At 35.1% G+C, this 19,506-nt stretch overlaps 1 protein-coding gene across 1 annotated transcript in view; it reads right to left on the reverse strand.

Annotated features, from left to right (window-relative positions):
- Window positions 1-241: 241 nt before the first annotated feature.
- Window positions 242-19,506, reverse strand: part of LOC138700432 (neurotrimin-like) — an 886,160-nt gene continuing 866,895 nt past the window's right edge. Inside the window, exon 10 of the mRNA XM_069827048.1 lies at window positions 242-5,305. Within this exon, the coding sequence (XP_069683149.1) occupies window positions 5,229-5,305 (77 nt within the window). The 3' untranslated portion in view covers window positions 242-5,228. The remainder of the gene's footprint in view (window positions 5,306-19,506) is intronic.

A 19,506-nucleotide genomic window follows, 5' to 3' on the forward strand; every position in this document is an offset into this window, starting at 1 on the left:
TATTAAAGATTCGTCACCTTAATCTGTTTTGTGAGGCAAAGTAACCTTCACGTGTTACTTCAATTCAGACATAATTTTCATTGTCGAAATCACAAATATAAATTGGTGACATATGTGACTGAATATCATGGTAGCAACTACTTTACGACTGTTGTATAGGAGGTCGGAAATGGTAATGGAGGCTATTAATATAACGGAAAAGGATTTTCGCTCGTTATATTTGGTTATCTCGTCTCGATCATTCGCTATCAGCACTTTATTTATAGTTATAATCTATTCCATCTTGTACATTTGTAACGTAACATTATAAACAATATCTTATGGGTATTACAATATGTGGATCACTTGAAGCAGTTGTTCCTCTCAATGTTAATATCGCTGAGACGCCCAAATAAACTTGCGGTACAGTCGTATGCGAAAATAAGATGCACCTTGAGCCCTTGAACACACGATCACGCATACAAAAACGAAATTCATTTATTCCGTCTCCACGCATGCGCAAAGTACACACTTGTTAACATCACAAAAAATACATCTCATATACTTTTTATTCAACACGGGAATCACGTGAAGAGTCCGCGAAGTACATCTTTCATTTGTTGATAATTTTCCCATGGATCTGTTCTTGTAAAATGGCGTAATTGATTTTTATATATTTTGTGTAATTTCATAGGCCTATATATAAAAATGTAGCCCATATTTATATGTACATAGATATTTTTTTTCACTTGTTATTACACAATGAGCACACGGAATATAGTATTGTTTATGATAATACGACAGAATTATTTTCAATTGCGCTGTACAATGGCAGGCTAAGTTTACTTTCAACTTACAAAATTCTCCTTCTTCCATGTATGTACGTATGTTGCGGTTATTCTCGCACTTGAGCAATATCACAATTAGTCAGCTAGCTCTCAATTTATAGCCACGCAAAACAGGATTGAAATGTCACACACAAATTTTTGTGTCACAAATAGTAATTACAGAAAGAAACCTGGAATGATATCATTTCATTACATCGTCAAATGTAGTACAAATCATATGCTATACCGGTCTATATGACATTGCATTTACCCCAACATACACACAAACATAACTTAACGCGCACATGAAAATGGACCCAATATGAAGAACAAAATCCTTCAGAACCACATTAAATTTACCTTACACTCTTCGTATGCCTTTAAAGACCATTATTATTTATTACATAGTAGTTATTACTGCAATAATAATATTTCATTTACTTGCGAAAATATTTTAAGAGCTATTGCTTAACGGTCTATTTTCATGTGATTGTTACTTATATTTTTGGGCCTTATTACTTAATTATCTCACATTATAATATTGGTTATACAGGACCTACCATCGGTTAAGCTCATTATTTTATTCTTCGTCCATAAAAGTCATGTGTAATAATGAAGAAACTTTTGTAGAAGCGTGGTCAGTTTTTGAGTAGTGCGATCCTCGCGTAAAATACTTGAAGGGAATCATCTCCCTGCTCCATCCCGCACAACACTCGTTCAGGATACTGCAATTGTTCATTTGGCCACTTGTTACTTAGTTCGTAGTCAGTCTTGTTTGACACAGTGAGGTATTGGCGACGTATACGTGTGACTGGGCCCCGCTAATGCGGGTTCTGAACGAGACGCAGATACAGCCCAATGTAGGAAGTGCTGTTGAATATGCAAGAACTTAAAATATGAGTACGAAGACATCTGCTTTCAGCTTCTATGTGGGTCAGTGCTTGCATGCATTCCAATCTTTGTTTCAACGCTCCATGAGAAAAATACTAGTAATCGTGGTTTGTATTTAAGTGCATTGAAAATATTCACATTAGTGATACATTTAGAGCTTCACTGAGAGAAATTAAATGCTACAACGGTTACTGAATTCCGTATAACAAACCATGATTATGAATTGAGAAAAGGAAGATACTGGTCGTGATGTATTTCGTGGGAATATCCAGGAATATGCCTGGAGGAAATGATACTGTGCAAACTAAGGACAGACAGTCTCGGTAATATATTTGTGAAATACTACGCAAGATTGATTTTTTATGTTTATTTATATACGCTTGAACATCTGTGGTCATATCGCGTGAGTAGGATCTACCAGTAGGAAGGTTTTACTATTGTTGAGTTCCTGTTTCTTTTGTGTGTTGTAGATGGCTTGCGTTCATGAAACTGATTTTATATTTTGATTAATGTTTATGATATTGGTGATTGAGGCGTTGATGAATCATGGCGTGCAAATTTGCAATCCGGCACTTGCCTTTGTGAATGAGAAAAACCGTAAAAAAAAAAGCAGGTTGCCCGGTTCGAGGTTTGAACCCGGGACCTCTCGCACTCCAGTCTCAAACGCGAACGTCTGAGCCAACACACTAGGTCACTAACGATATTGTTGTCATCCATACTCACTGCACTGATAAAGAGAAATAATCGTGAGAAATATTATTATTATTCACTTTTCAGACATTTTATTCTAACGTTATAGAGCAGAATACGACTTGCACCGAGCGAGTTGGTTCAAGTGTTTGAGACTCGCATTCGAGAGGTTTTTGTTTTTTTCATGATTATCTCTGATTCGACCAAAAACAAAGTTGTAATATATTTCACTACAAGAAAACGTAAATTAATTATTTCTACTGTTTTTGTTAATCTGTTAATACCTAATGTGGACATAATGAAACAGTGGAAGCCAGTGAGACCGGAAATTTTCTTATGGGGCTACGTGAATTAGGTGGTGATGAAGAATTATTTCATCTGTAGCACGGAAAGCTTTAGTAATCCGAGAAAGTCTGTCTTTATTTACCAAGTTATTTATTTGAACTCGCTTCAATATGGACTGAGGCTTCTGGTATGTTAAGCCGACGGTCTAACCATTGGAATAACGGTTCACCGTCGTGATTACAAAATGAGAAATTAAATTAAAGCTTATAAACATTAAAGATATTATTAAACTATGCGCCTCGTCAAAATAAGATTACGTAAAATAATTAATTAAATTAATAATGACGAGTCTTGTTTTCACGGTTCATAAGATATTGAGTTTTAAAATTCTTCAATTTGAAATGTTATTTTTAAAATGTTACAATTACCGGATGTGATGACAGTTTAGGAACCAAAAGTTTTAACTTCCTCAGAACCAATATGTAAAAGCGAGTTTGCTGTACTGTGAAATGTATACAGGGTGTCTCAGAAGGAATGTAAAATACTTCAGGATAACGTACCTAAGTCCAAAGTCTAACGCACTGGGAGAAATTAAGGCGAGAAATACTGAAAAATCTTGCGGTTCTGTTTACTATACTTGACATACTTTTGCACACGGCAGCATCTGTGCACCGCAACGCCAGCGCAACACACACAACTGAATATACGTTCACTTGACATTTAATTCGTGTATCTGTATAGTGAACACGTAGACATGCTTCTTATTTATGGATTTTGTGATGGCAATGCATTGACTTCTGTTAATGAATACAGACGACATTTTTCCAATAGAAGGGTTCAAACTAGTTGTGTGTTTACCGGATGTTACCTGAAACTTGCAAACTACCAAGTGTTTCATTGAGGTCGGAAAGAGAATCTGTACCGGTACCTGATATGAATTTACAATTCCTGAATCCATAAGAAAGGCAATCTTAGTAATTTGTCTTGTGTAATTATTTTATTTTCTTACTGAGTTTTTCCTTAATTACTATGAAATAAACTTATTGGAACAACACAAGATGCAGCACGTTCAATAATGTATCATATCACAATGTTCTAAGACGTAGAAATACGTCTGTAATGCTCTCTCCATTTAAAAGTTCATCCATCAATAACCAGGGGGGCGGATTTGAGCATATTTGCATGTTTTATTGCTTAGTTGCAAATCATATGCTACCATTATATACATGCATTTGAAGTTATTTGTAACCAAAGGTCAAGATTTTATAGTGCATATACATGCATATTTAAGGGGTTAATGCATATTTCAGCTTTCAGCGCATATAAAAGGATATTTTGTTATTTTTTTAGCAATGTGGTGCTTAAACCATGATTAAGAATACGGATAATCGGAAAAATTGAATACAGAAGAAATTGAAACATTGAAACACATTAAAAGAGTTACCTATATTTTATTTATTGCAATCTGACAACATGCAGTTAGTGCACTGTTGTCGGTGAATTATTTTGGACAAATCCTTGGCAATCAACACTCAATGCATTAAGTTCATTTGTTGAATCTGTGCAAATTTACAATATTGGGATGTTATGTTGGATGAAAGTTGTGATTAAAACAACAGTTATTTTTGTCTACTTTGCACGTGGATACAATTTTGTCACTAGAACGCTGGAATATGATTGGAGCAGAAAATGTTCATAGGCTTCTTTGCACTCGCTAAACTCGAATTTCGCCACCTGTCAACAGTAATATACAGTAGGCACGATAATGCACTGCTCTGGTTTTTACGTACCAACATGGCAAATCAGAATATTTTATTTCATTATAGTGACAGGTCTTAGAAACTTCGACAGTTTGTAAAGTGCATTGTATTTTAGAACAGCTTAGCTGCAAGAAAATTATTAATTTGGATTAGTTTTATCAACGATGCCTAACCAAAAATGTGCTAGAAGAGTTAACTGCTTAAGGAGTGGGTTGAAGGACACGCAACTTCAGCAACTGATGGTGTCTCAATGTTCATATGTATAACAGAAAAACCATCAATAATAATAAATTTTTCTTTTTCAAATTTAAGAATACATATGTTGTTATTTTAGTGCATACTTGCATGCCGTTTTTAGTGCATATGAATTCGCCCTCTATCAATATCTTCCCAATCGTTACATTTCGGACATATGTATATCGAGTTAAATCGATGTAGATTACCTCAAATTACATTATCCTGAAGTATTTTACATTCCTCCTGAGACAACCTGTATATGAATATAATATGCGAGCCTGACTTCGTGCATGTATATGCATATTGTTTGAGAGTGAAGATAAACTATAATGTTCTATTGCTCGAAATGCCATTTTATAAAATAATATTAAAACATGATTTGGAAGCCCCGATTCTATACATCTTATTTGTTAACACGAAGATCACTCTCGAAATGATGAAGATCCACTGCACTGCATAGCGTAACACTTCCACTCAATGTCTGGTCCGGAGGAGGAGGAGGAGAGTCCCATTGAGCCGGCATCGGAATCCACAGGCAGGTCCGCTGAATGGCGGTGATTTATCTGCTCATGGCAATGCCGACGGCCGCGGTGCAGAGGGCCACTGCCAAGCGCGTCGACACGCCTCCAGCGCCGGCTGCAACACAATCACAACATCAATAATTATTGCTGCTGTTGCAATTGATGGTGCTAATATACTAATTTCAACGCTAACAAGTGTCGAACAAAGGCGTGCCGTTGTAAATTTCCAACCTTTCAACCAGTAATGTATTAACTGTTTACAACGCTTGCTGCGGTCTTTTTACATTTGACGTTTATCTATGAGCCTTATGGCTTTAACATGTGTGTAAATATGAAAATTGAATGTAATTCGATGTCAGACGTAAAAGTGATAGCTCAAATTCAAAACATACTACTATATTTAGAGGCTCCATTCAAAATGGAAGCCAATCTACGGCACGAGAAGCGAACACATCATTGCGTTGTTCTTATTAATACGAAATACGTACAAACGTACAAACACAGGAAATCGCTCCCATGCGAATATTATAAACTTTTACAACGATTATAATTCCCACTCTTGTGAGGGGCCACAGATTTTTGTTTTGCTTGTATTGTATTTATTAACATTCAATGGTATTCATACATTGCTTCACAGCTAGAATATGGAACAAGTCAAAAAACTTAATACTACTATAAAGTCTTAATTTATAGTTACATTCTAGTTGAAATACATACAGAAGAAATATACAATATAGTCTACTAGTACAACACAAAGTTTTAGTATCAATTTCATGAAGCGTTGTTGAACTCATGAACTCACCTACAAAATAGAAGGCGTGATAAAATTAGGTAGGCCTACTTCTTTAATTAGGCCCTAAATAATTTTATGTTTTGAGTTTCATTTTTTATATCCATATGGAGGCTATTAAAATTTTTACTGCCATATAACGCACTCCTTTCTGATAGAATGATAGACTTGCCGATGGAGTATTTGTCATTTTTTTACGCGTATTTATGCTATGAACTGTTGAATTGGTTACAAAGTTTTCAAGATTACATACGAGGAAGATTATTAATGATAAAATATACTGACTAGTCATGAGCATTATTTGTAGTTTTTTAAAATAGTCCAACACAATTCCCTAGATTTGGCACGTATTATTATTCTAATTACTTTTTTTCATAGTAGGAATGTACTGTTACTATATGTGGAATTTCCCCAGAATATTATTCTAAAACTCATTACCGAGTGAAAGTGTGCAAAATATAGGCCTAATGTTTTTAAGGTATTGATATTTACTATCATTTGCATAAATCTAATAGCAAAACGACGTTGGACCGCAGACTCATTTCGCTGGCATTATCACCATTTCATTCAGACGCTAGATAACCACAATAGTTGATAAAGCGTCGTAAAATAACCAATTAAAAAAACGAAATATTATCATATTTTATATTCGTATTACTTGTACGAATCATATTCGAAAAACAATGCAATACGTTTCTTTCCACGCTGTATATACAACATTACCTGAGTGACTCGAATATTTTAGTTTAGAGACCACATGAGTAGTGGCACGAACGCAGCCTATACATCGTTAAAAATTAATTGCGTAGAGCTCAGTTCAGTTCGATTCGCCCACTCTCTACAGGAAAGTTAAGCTTGCACAAACCACCACCACTATGAAGCCAACAGAGCGAGGGATTTGTAGAGTAAGTTCATATGCAAGAACGTATCTTCCCATCCACTTATTTTTGTAATGGAAATAATACCTATATAGCCTAGCTGCCTACAATTTTTTACAACCTGGTGTGTAAATAGATGTGAGAAAGGAACTGTGTAACATTTAAACTCTGGTTCTAACGTTAAATATTGTATTGTCTGTTGAACTTTTCATACGTATATTTGAGTAGATTGACGTTGTACAAATATACGAATCTTTGGAAGAGAGATTCAAGAAATTCATAATATCCATTGAGTTGACACGACAGCATCAATATTGGAACAGGCCATGCAATACACTTTGTAAATTAGACGATTGCAGACAGAGAAATTTATTCAGAGTGGACGATAGCAAATAGCGGTTGAGATGGCCGAGGATTTTTTATTTCAAGACAGAACTGAGGATTACTTTCATTGTGTCCAGAGGTAGTGAATCATGATATCCATAGTATTGAACAGCAACTTCGTATGTAAAAAAATGAACAAAATGAGATTTCACTTTATTTCTACAAAAAAATCTTTCCAAACTTTCTGCAAATAGACTACATCTTATGCCCAGGCATGAATACAAAATTTACAAAAGATATTATTTCAATAACCTCTCATATCAGTTATGTTAAAACATATAAAAAAACTTAGTGATTCTTTCTGATAATGAAGATACATTACAAAAAAGTATATATGTATTAAACGAAATAGGAAAGGAATATAACATGATCATCGCGCCTAATAAAACTAAAATTATGACTCTTAGAGGCAACAATCCAGTGAGATCGAAAATAATTATTGATGGACAAAGTATTGAACAAGTTAGATGCTTTAACTATCTTGGGTGTAAGATATCAAGTCAAAATGAAGTAGATGTCCAACATAAAATAGAACGATTTAATCAGCTATGTGGCACGATAAAGAGAACACTTAAAAATAAAACAAGAAAGGAAACAATGATTAAATTTTTTAAGACAATGGCTACACCCATATGTCTATATGGCAGCGAAAGCTGGACATTAAAGAAGACAGATATAAGTAGAATTCAAGCAACGGAGATGATATTTTTGAGGTCAGTATTGGGAGTAGGAAGAGAAGATAGAATAAAAAACGAAACGATAAGAAAGGAGCTAAATATGTACAATATAAATGAAAGAATTGTGAATTTTATAAATAAATGGCTAGAACACGTACAACGTATGGCAGAAGAAAGATACCCAAGAAAAGCTTTGAGGTATAAACCAAGAGGGAGAAGAAATGTAGGAAGACCTCATAAGATATGGATAGACCAAGTTGGAGACGCAACAGGCTAATTAGTCTAAAGCATGTAGTAGAAAAAGAAGATCAGATATGTGTTTGTTACCAAGATATTAAACTATTTTTTCACTCTCCTGTAAAAATGAATATTTTGATAAGTAGGTTGCTGTTCAATACCATCAATATATTTAATTTTTCTTCAAATACAAGCACAGTCTGGTATATACAGTCACGAAGCTCTATACGTAGGGATTATCCATAGATAGATACAAGTGTAACGATTTATAAATTCAAGAGGTGAATTCTAAAGTGTCCTACGTCATTATTATTATTTTTTTTAGATTTTTATTGAAGCTAGCTTCAGAATTATTGTTTCACCTGCTATCAGGGACATAAACATACATCTATAACGTTATAAATCGATCATCACCTGCAGTGAGAAATATCAAATTTATTCCAAACTATCCTAAGTATTCTGTTTTTCTTACAAACTGACCTACGTCGACATGCGTGCGCTACATGCAATATAGACTGTAGATAAAACTAACGTCACTTGCATTGTTGGCTGCATGATATTCGTAAAATATGAATTAAATTGTTAAAAAATACAGTGACGCTATTTTGCAATCTCGATGAGGACGTAAGACAATCAGAAATGATTTTGACTGGTGTATAAATCGCCGTAAGTGTGCAAGAAACATTTGTTCCAGATGCAAGAGGGAAACCTATCACAACCTGTTCCTTTAGTTAGTTGTTTAACGACAGTGTATCAACTTACTAGGTTATTTAGTGTCGATGGGTATGGTGATAGCGAGATTAGGCCGAGGATTCGCCATAGATTACCTGCCTTTTGTCTTACGATTGGGGTAAAACTCGGAAAAAACCCAACCAGGTAATCAGCCCAAGCGCAAATCCAACCTACGCCCGAGAGCAACTCCGGAACGGCAGGCAAGCGCCTTAAGGCTGGTTCACAATTAACCGGGAACGAAAACGACAAGGAGAACGAGAACGGAAATATTGTTAAAATAAATGTGTTTAAATGTGAGCATTCACAATTAACCATTGTGAACGCTCACATTTAAATAAATTTATTTTAACATTATTTCCGTTCTTGTTCTCCTTGTCGTTTCCGTTCCTGATTTATTGTGAACCAGCCTTTAGCCGATCGAGCTACGCCGGTGGCTATAACAACCTTTTGTCATGAAGAAACATATGACCATAATGTCAGTAATTTGACAAATACTACGTAAAATATTCTTAAAATAAATCTACAGCTAGAAAACAGTGTCTGAACAGGATAACTACTTGATTAAGTTTATATGTTCTGCTGCAACCAAGACGACAGCCCAAAAACTTGACAACTAAAAGCTCGTATTGCAGTCAAGTATTCTGATCGTAAGGCTAATGGCCTAGTGCCTAGTTCAGGTCTGCAGAACCCGTAAGCAGGCGAAATATGATGTCAGCCTCACTCCACTTCTATTGGGGATGATCGATTTCTGCGTAGAGTTGTTTACATTCTTTGCGCGTGGAAAGTCCATCAGTGGCGGCACTGTAATTTTCAAAAAGGATTGTAATAAAGTCATTGTATTTATAATGCGTTATCTCGTTTCAAGGTTTACAATTATGCTAGATTTCCTGTCGGTAGTTTCTTTGAGATTTCTTTGCACCTAGCCTGCTTTAGATTTTTGAAAACGTCCTCCTATTATCACCTACGAAAACATAAATTTGTAGCATTTAAGTCACTATTCACTTCAATGCAAGATAAACAAAACGAGTAATGTGATTAATTTCACAGTATATAAATAAATAATCAATATACAGTTCGTAATAATGAACTTACCCGAAAGTTCGTCTATTCCATAATTCTTAACAGAGGCTTTGTTGAATTGTCGTTTAATATTGAAATGACGAGTAGAAATAAATTGGATGGGACACAGTAAGTAAGCAATTCTTTCGCCTTCAACAACAAAGTAATTATATTCCCATTGGAAGTAGTATTTCTTCACGGGTTTACGGTTAGCCATGTTCCAGTTCTCTTCAAACTGCAGTACGCGTGCTTGCTTGCCTGCAGTGAGTTACAATGTTGAATGACAACATTGATCTTCGGTCATATAGCTACCACTCACTTATTAGCATACAATTTATATATCGTCCTATTACTAGTAAAACCAGTTAAGTTCAGTAATGCAAGTTTTGTAAAAAAAAAATGAATTGAAACGTTATTAATGCACGAAATTCATAATAAATTCTTCAAATAAAGTAATTGGTTTTTTGCCTACAACATTTCCGACTTATTCTATTTTAGTAGAATACAGAGCACGGAAAGACAAGTCGGGGACTTATTTTACATAAAAAGTGGATTTAATCGGTTTTACTGGTAATAGTACGATACATACATAGGTAGATCGTCTTACATTATATGCACACATGCATTTTAAAATTTATTTTACATGTCTTTTAACTTATTTATTTCCCTCATTGGTTTTTCTCTTAATTTCCAAAGGTATGTTCCTAATAATTTTATTATCTGTTCAGTTGTAATCTTGATAGCGTATTGTATACCTGCCGCCGCGAGAATGAATGTTGATGCAGTCGAGCGTAACTAGAACGCTATGACCACACTGGTAGAAAAGGTGGTGGGGTAGAAGGGATACGAAGGCAGTCGCTCTGAGGAGCTACAGTTCTGCAGGTCTGGCCTAGTTGTTACTGTTTGTGTTAAAACATTCTTATTGATTACCCAAGTCGGCCGGAAAAGAATGAATCCTTAGTGTAGGTATTTTATGAATCAAGGTCACAGTAGACTAGAAGAAGAGGGAGTAGCAGGAAAATTAAAAGAAAAGAACAATTCAGGACATAAAATTTTCTCTTTCTCAAAAAAAAAATGTTTAAGTTGTTTCATTCACATTTTAATTTATTCTTTGCAAACCCATATAGGCCTATACCTATGCAGGTTTATTTTGCAGACTCTCCTAAGTCTTGACTTAGATCCGTTTTAAAAATACTAAGTTCATTAAATGTATACAGCAAGTAGAGTAAATCTAAATACAGACAAATGTCTAAACAAATTCAACTACCTAATGAAATAAAATAAGGACTAAGGACGTCAGATTTGTTTAATCAGTTTTTGTAATTTTTCTCATAACTAGGGAACGAAGTGGAGACGACAAAATATTGTGTAGACCCGGTTACAAGTTTAAGGAACACAGGATATAGGATGACGTTAGCTATTTACTTTACTGATGTACCTTCAGGTTCGTATGCAAAATGGAGGACGTCGCGTCAAGGGATCTCTGTTCAGTCGAAGTTTAATAGTGCGGGTTTTGTATTGTTTATTGCATTATAATAGTTGTTTCGCCAGAGGATGTCTAATTTATGCTTAAAAATAAACCTTTCTTATGGAGTTCAATATTGTGATCTGGCAAAGGTACTGTGAAGATGTATTAAATGTCGCCAATAAGATCTACAACTCTGCATGTGTTTCGGAGATGACTATTTTTCAGTCAAGGTCGAAAATACATTATGCTGTAAGTGTGTACGTTAGACATAAACGTATAATTTATAAAAACCACTGTGACTCTAAGACATATTGAACATTTGGAATTGTTTAGTGATTATTATGACATGCGTCTGATGCTGATCTGTGCGAATATTCCGTTCCATACACTTGAGAATCCACATTTTAAACATTGCATTGAAAAGTATACGTTTAGGAAAATGCCGACTCCAACAACAACAATGCGTACACCTTATTTACCCTCGTGTTATGAAATAGCTTTAAATTCTATACGATCAGCTGTTGGTAACAAAAAAAGTGTTAAACTAAAACTGAAGAGTGTTCTTGAAAAGATCCTGCATATCCGAAATACTGTGAAGTGAAATGTGAACTAAAAAAAGAACAGACACAAGATTATCTATACTAATAATAAATCTGTAGCCAAAATGTTTCTGGTAATTTTCGATTTTCCAAAAATAATTGGTGCTAACATGTATAATTAACCATCCTGAAACCGGAAGTCACTTTTTTTTAATTTTTGTTTGTATGTATGTCTGTCTGTCTGTCTGGATGTTTGTTACCTTTTCACGCGATAATGGCTGAACCGATTTATATGAAAATTGGAATATAAATTAAGTTCGTTGTAACTTAGATTTTAGGCTATATGGCATTCAAAATACTTTATTTAAAAGGGGGGTTATAAGGGGGCCTGAATTAAATAAATTGAAATATCTCGCTTATTATTGATTTTTATGAAAAATATTACAAAAGTTTCTTTAAAAATAATTTCCGATAAGTTTTATTCTACACAAACGTTTGATAGGATTGATATTTAATGCGATAAATGAGTTTTAGAATTACAATAACAACGCCATCTAAGGCGATGTACTGAAATAAAAACAAATGACTTCGTCTATAAGAGGCCTTGGACAACAACAATCGAAAGCTATTAAACATAGCCTAAGAGAATGTTTCTGTGTTTGTATGAAGTAATGTCGGAAGCTAATTAATTGTTTAATTATTAGTTCACCATTGGAAAGTGTAGTTTCTCTAGATGGACATAATTCTACAATGTTATTACAGTAACTTCTGAAACATATAGCAAGTAATATAAGTATACGCATTAAAACTAAATGATACGTCAATCTTCATTAAACTATGGTTGCATGTAATAACAATTAAGGAACATGTTGAAGGAATTGTCATTGCACCAAATGATTGCTCTCTGGACCAAAATGACAGCATTTTAATTATTTAAATACAATTTAAATTAAGTAATATATTAAACGATTTATCCTTCTATCAAACACGAATGTTCCTTGGATCAAACGTCCTATTTTAATTATGTAATTACTTTATATACTTATTTCTAACAGGTGCAACGGAGCGCACTGGTACGGCTAGTAATAAATAAAACTATTTCAAATTTGCACTAATAACTTCGTGTGATGTCGAAGGAACATTTTCTTGTTTGTGTAACAATCAATAGTAATATGCGTTACAAGAGCGGTATGTTGAAGTTTTCAAGTTCGAGGAAAAGTTTGAAAAAGCGAAACGTAGTTGAGCTTCTTTAATTTCCGAGAATTGAAAGAAAACATACCGCTCGTGTATCGTACATAATTTTGAGCGAAGATCGTTTATTGCATAGCCTACCTGAAAAAGGAATTTCTAATTAGTTGCAAAATCTCCATCTTGGTTTCTGTTCAGTGACAGCAATTTTGGAAAACAAAAATATCTATCTTCAACATTGTTGCTTTAAAATGTTTTCTGTGTTTACTATACTCCAGCAGGCCGTGATATACGTCTGTCTTTTTTTTCCCCCAGTCACGCTCTGAGTCTCGTCGACCCGTCCATTCCCCCGCGGTGTCTTTGGAATAACTTACGTGATATGGGAGTAGGGAAGAAAGCATCAGAAGCTGAAGTTATAAACATACCACTTGATAAACTCAATGAATACTTTACCTCACCTCCCACTATACGACCTGAAAAACAGTCAAAACTAAATACAATTAATACTCTCGTAGCTAATCCTCCTCCTTCTCGCGAAAAATTTTTCTTCTCGCACATTACTGATTCTGAAGTAAGAAGGGCTCTTAAAAGCATTAAATCTAAAGCACAAGGCTCTGACAACATAAGCATAGTCTTTATCAATAAGTTAGTTGATATCGTACTTCCTGTAATAACCCATATTTTCAATTCTTCAGTTATCACGTCTGTTTATCCGCAACTCTGGAAAACAGCTTTGGTACGCCCACTTCCTAAAGTAAATTCACCAACTTCTGCAAAAGACTATACGCCAATCTCCATTCTTCCCGTTTTATCCAAAGCCCTGGAACGCATCATTCATAAGCAGTTGTCAGACTACCTAATAGAATTTAATCTTTTAGACCCTTTACAATCAGGATTCAGAAATGGCCATAGCACTTCTACTGCTTTGTTGAATGTTACTGATGACATACGCGTAGTCATGGATAAACGATAGGCTACTGTACTAGTTTTATTGGACTATAGCAAAGCCTTTGATTCTGTTGACTTCGATCTACTATTGACTAAACTACAAACGCTACAACTTTCTGATAGTGCTATCACCTGGATGTACTCCTACCTTACTGGCCGCCAGCAGCGTGTCATATCTAATAATCGTTTCTCATCCTGGCGTACTGTAGATACAGGAGTTCCTCAGGGATCAGTATTAGGCCCCTTGCTCTTCTCTATTTATATAAATGGAATTTCTAAATCATTTAAGCACTGCAGATATCAAATATATGCAGACGACGTTCAATTGTATATTTCAGCGCGTCCTGATGCACTAAATGATAGCATTAATAGTCTTAATGAAGATCTTGATTCCATCTCTTCCTGGTCTCAACAATTTGGGCTTAACCTAAACGCATGTAAATCACAGGCTATTCTGTTCGCGAACCGTAGATTAATTCCTGAAGTCAACGACCTGAATATTCCACCTGTGAAACTGGATAAAACAATCATCCCGTTTAGCTCTACCGTAAAAAATCTCGGAGTGCATTTCGAATCTAATCTTAGTTGGGATACGCATATTAAATATACATGTAAGAAGGCATTCTCTATTCTCCATTCACTAAAAAGATTGTATCATTATCCATCTAAATTAAAACAGACGCTGGTACAGACACTCATTCTACCTCACTTCGATTATTGCGACGTTTCGTTCAGTGATCTCAGGATTGATTCCGCCCAGAAACTACAGCATGTTCATAACGCGTGCGTCCGCTTCATTTGTAATGTTCGATACTATGATCATATCTCACTTTCTTTCGAGAAGGTTTCATGGCTTAGGTTACATGAGAGGAGAAATCTGCACTCACTTTCTCTCCTATATCGAATTATGCATACTTCATCCCCCTATTATTTATTCGCTCGTTTTCATACTCTCTCTCGCTATCATAATATTAATACTCGATCACAACGCGATAACACGCTAGAAATTCCACTTCACACATCATCTCTGTATTCCTCATCTTTCACTGTTGCTACCTCTCGTCACTGGAACTCTCTGCCGCCTGAAGTCAAGGGCTGCCGAACATTGAAATCTTTCAAATCCAAGTTAGAAAATTATCTTATGACGAGTTGCCAAACTAATTTACTATCGTGACAAGTGTTGTATTGCATGTTTCCACGTATTCACATTTTTTTATGTTCTAGTGATATTTAACTTATTTTATAATTTTGTTTTCATATTTTCCGATAATGGTATATCTCTAATGTGATAAGTTGAGCTATATATAAACATAATTTTCCTTACTGTGTATACTTAAAAATATTGTATTCATTGCATGCTTTGTACTGCACTATTGTATTGCTACTATTAGTATTATTATTACTATTAGGCCTGTTATTATTATTTTATTTATTATTATTATTATTAATATTATTATTATCATTATTATTATCATTACTATTCTTATTTATTATTATTATCAATAATTGTCTTATTTTTTTATACTTTGTAGGCCTCATTTATTTTTGACCTGCTATTCACATTTTATTATGCTTTTTTCTTTCTTTCTGTATGTTATATATTATGTCTGATTTCTTCTTACTTGTTGTTTACATTTTATTATTATTATCTTATTCAGTTTTGTGTGTACTTTGTAAATTTGTAGTGTTTCTATAACGCAGTTTTTACTCCTGGTTGAGTGTTAGAGAAGGCCGTATGGCCTTAACTCTGCCAGGTTAAATAAATCATTATTATTATTATTATTATTATTATTATTATTATTGTTATTATCATTATTATTATTATTATTATATATGCGAACTTAAAACAAACGGCTTCCTTAATGTTACATGCATCACGAAAGCAGTAACTTTAGTGGAGTTGTAGAGTTTGCTTAATTTTTTAAAATATTTAAAAACAATAAATAACAGTGCAATTTAGGTGAAATTGCAGTGGTAAGTTTCCAATTTATAATTATTACTATATTGAACGTCTCTAAAAATAATATGTTAAAAGCCTAAAGCAGTTAAATGAATATGTCGCTTAAGCGGTAAGAAGAGGGAAATTGTTATGTGTGTTCGGTTGGGAATACTGAATGTGGAATTTTAGACTTACCGCGGGTTGGTTTTGTGCGGAGACCAAGCAAATACGCACGATCTCGCACAAAATAGGTTTACATTTGACAATTTATGAATGTACTCAGTTGTACATTGCAGCAAAATTACTGATACTTCAAGTACACCTTATTATTTAGAAGGGTACAGGCAAGGTTACGAACTGCTGTCTATCAGACTGCACTTTGCGAGCGCTTTGGTGTGAGGGAGCGTCGCGGCATATAATAGAAATCTTCAGTCAGGGGTGTACGCTGTACAGGGAATAAGTTACTACGATAATATTTTATATGTATCACATGATAACACAAACAATCTGCTGCGCCTCTCCAAAATCTTCTATGTGTTTTTTTTTTTTTTAATTTGAAGGAGAAATAACAAAGCATTGTCACTTTTAACTCGCTTGATTTTCAAAGTCACTTTCGGTATAATTCCAATTAGTACAAGAAAAATGATGAAGCTATACTGAAAGTAACTTTGAAAATCGCGGGAATAACGCGACAATGCGTTCTTCTTTCTCTTGAAAAATCTTTTTGAAAACACGTTGCGGATTTTGGAAGCGCAGTGACGAAATATTACTATATTGTGAATGGTACTACCCATTCATGAATAAATGCGTAGAGCAGTGATGTCAAAGCAAGTGCATTTTTCTGACCTTGACGTCGTGCGCGGGCAACAAGCGCTAAGTATGGAAAGAGGAAGGGTTGTGCATATGAATAAATAGCCTGTTAGATTAAGAAAACAGTGGTGCACAAACTTCAAACGGAACGTGAAATTTTATGTCGTTATTTTTATATGACTTCTTTCTGATTGATATTATCTATACTGTCTGTAAAACAAAAGTACTAATACCAGTTTCTTAATATTGCAGTAGTGTTTTAAACGTTAATAACATAAAAAGAGTTAAGAAGAAATATTCACTTAAATTCCAAAGTAGTACAACTGTACTGTACTAAATGGATGAAATATATCAATCATAAAGAAAGTGATGTCCCAAGAAAAGAGATTGAGTAGGACATAAGTTGAAATTGATACTGATGGTACCTTTAACCTTATAAAAGTAATCAATGAACTATTCAAAACAATATTACTGTACAAAGCAAAGTTACCGAGGTGCTGTATATGTTTTAACCCATTACTGCATAAAGTTATTAATGACTTGAAAAATGCGTTTCTGAGTTTAAGTTTGCTAGTTGGTGACTTAAGAATGCTTTCTTACCATTTTTTATCTTTATTTACCTTCTGGGATAAAAATTAAGGACCGTCCCATAAATAGGACGCTAGTGATACAGTAGCTGAATAGAATAACCCCTCTTTTAGTTCAAATAGTATTTATGTATTTATTATGTAGCAAATACATATATACATATTAGAATCAGTGGTTCAACTGCCCTCCTCACACAAGCCTGCGCATTGCACAACACTATTTTGTGTGGTAACGATAGAAACATTTAGGGTGGAGTCCAATTTGACACTTGCTGCAGATGAACTTTGCTTTCCCTGTACAATTAGCACACCTTCGCTGAGTTTCATTTTCAACTGGCCAGTGGTGTTGACCATCAAATCTTATGTCTCCTGATGGAATGGGAACAATTTTTCCTTAGTGGGAACTCACCCCATGTCTTTTGAGTACTGTAAAAGCCAGGAGACGGCAAAAGTTGAGGAGCGGTTCTGAAGAGTTTTGAGGCTCCATTTTTCTGTACAGAAACAAAGCATTTACTACGGCAACATCAAGAAAATAGGCGAAGATGGACCACCACTTTGTTGTTGCCGCTGTTGCTAACATCGGTACTGCCAACGCTGGTGCTGCTGTTTCTGTGCTAGCGCTGGTACTGCTGTTGCTGCTAGTGATGGTGCTGCTGTTAGCGCTGGTGTTGATGGTGGTGATTGTAAAAAAATTCGTAGCTCTACAGCCCATGAAGGGCCAAGACCGACCAGCCTGCTGCTGGTCTCACGTTCACATGCCGAAACAGAGGTGGACTATCCTCCAACAAGAATGGAGGTATCGTGTGGTTAGCACGATGATTCCCCCCTAGACGTTATAGCTGGTTTCCGAAACCGGATTTTCGCTACCTATCGTAGCTCCACAAATGCATGATGATGCTGGGTGGGCACTGGTCCCATACACTGGCCGAAATTTCATGAGAAAATTTCTTCCCCCATGAGGACTCGAACCAGCGCGCATTCCGTAACGCGAGTCCAAGGCAGGATGCCTTAGACCACGATGCCACGGCGCGGTACGTTGGTGGTTATAGTAGTAATAATAGTACTTGTAGTTGTAGTAGTATGATGGCCTTCTACCTGGAATTACCTTCCCTGTCTTGGAAATGTTCATATATTAGCTTCCTTCTTTTCGGACGGCAATAACTTGTGCGAGAAACCTCAGCTCCATTTTTTGTCTAATGTACTTTCAAAATCATTTGTTGCAGCTTTTATGTTAGAAGAATCTGGCATACTTTCATCAACAATGTCATCTTCATTATCATCATTACATATTTTTTTTTTTGTAATTCCGCTTTACTAAGTAGCATTTTACCGCTAAGATTATTCAAATAAGCCTCATGCTCGTATTTATTTGTATAATGGAAATCTTCTGGAGGGGTCCATATATTAGACTCTCATTATTATTATTATTTTGATTTTTCATTAACCCCAGAATTTCACTCACGGTTAGACTGGAAATAAAACAATCTAATGGAAACCATATACTGTACATATTATAGAATACTACAGGAGTGCACACTGCATGGCGTCTTATTTTTAGGACGGCACTTTATTTCACCTTGTACCTAGCAACATATAAGAAAATTTTATTGTTGTTATATGCCACATGAAAACTGAAGTATTCAACTCATCATGTGAAAATAAAAATCAGATTTCTGTACCACCATTACAGAGTAACTAAGAATGAACCTACACGCGGTGCGTCACAAAATACTGTTATCATGCCATCTTGTAAAAAATAAGCTGGTATGAACAAATGTTCGCGCGGAATTCAAATACTGCAACACCATAATACAATGTAATAATTTACCTTCTAAACAATGCCTCCAACTGTATTAAACAAGAAAAAGTTCCATAGAAATCAGTATTTTACGCATGTCCCATTTTTAGGACGCTATGCAGTAATGGGTTAAGTGCAACTAATATATTCCATAACCCAGGTAGCCCGGGTTCGAATCCCGGTTGGGGCAAGTTACCTGGTTGAGGTTTTTTCCGGGGTTTTCCCTCAACCCAATACGAGCAAATGCTGGATAACTTTCGGTGCTGGACCCCGGACTCATTT

Source organism: Periplaneta americana, chromosome 5 (assembly GCF_040183065.1).
Source record: "Periplaneta americana isolate PAMFEO1 chromosome 5, P.americana_PAMFEO1_priV1, whole genome shotgun sequence".
In the NCBI taxonomy this organism is placed as follows: Eukaryota; Metazoa; Arthropoda; class Insecta; order Blattodea; family Blattidae; genus Periplaneta; species Periplaneta americana.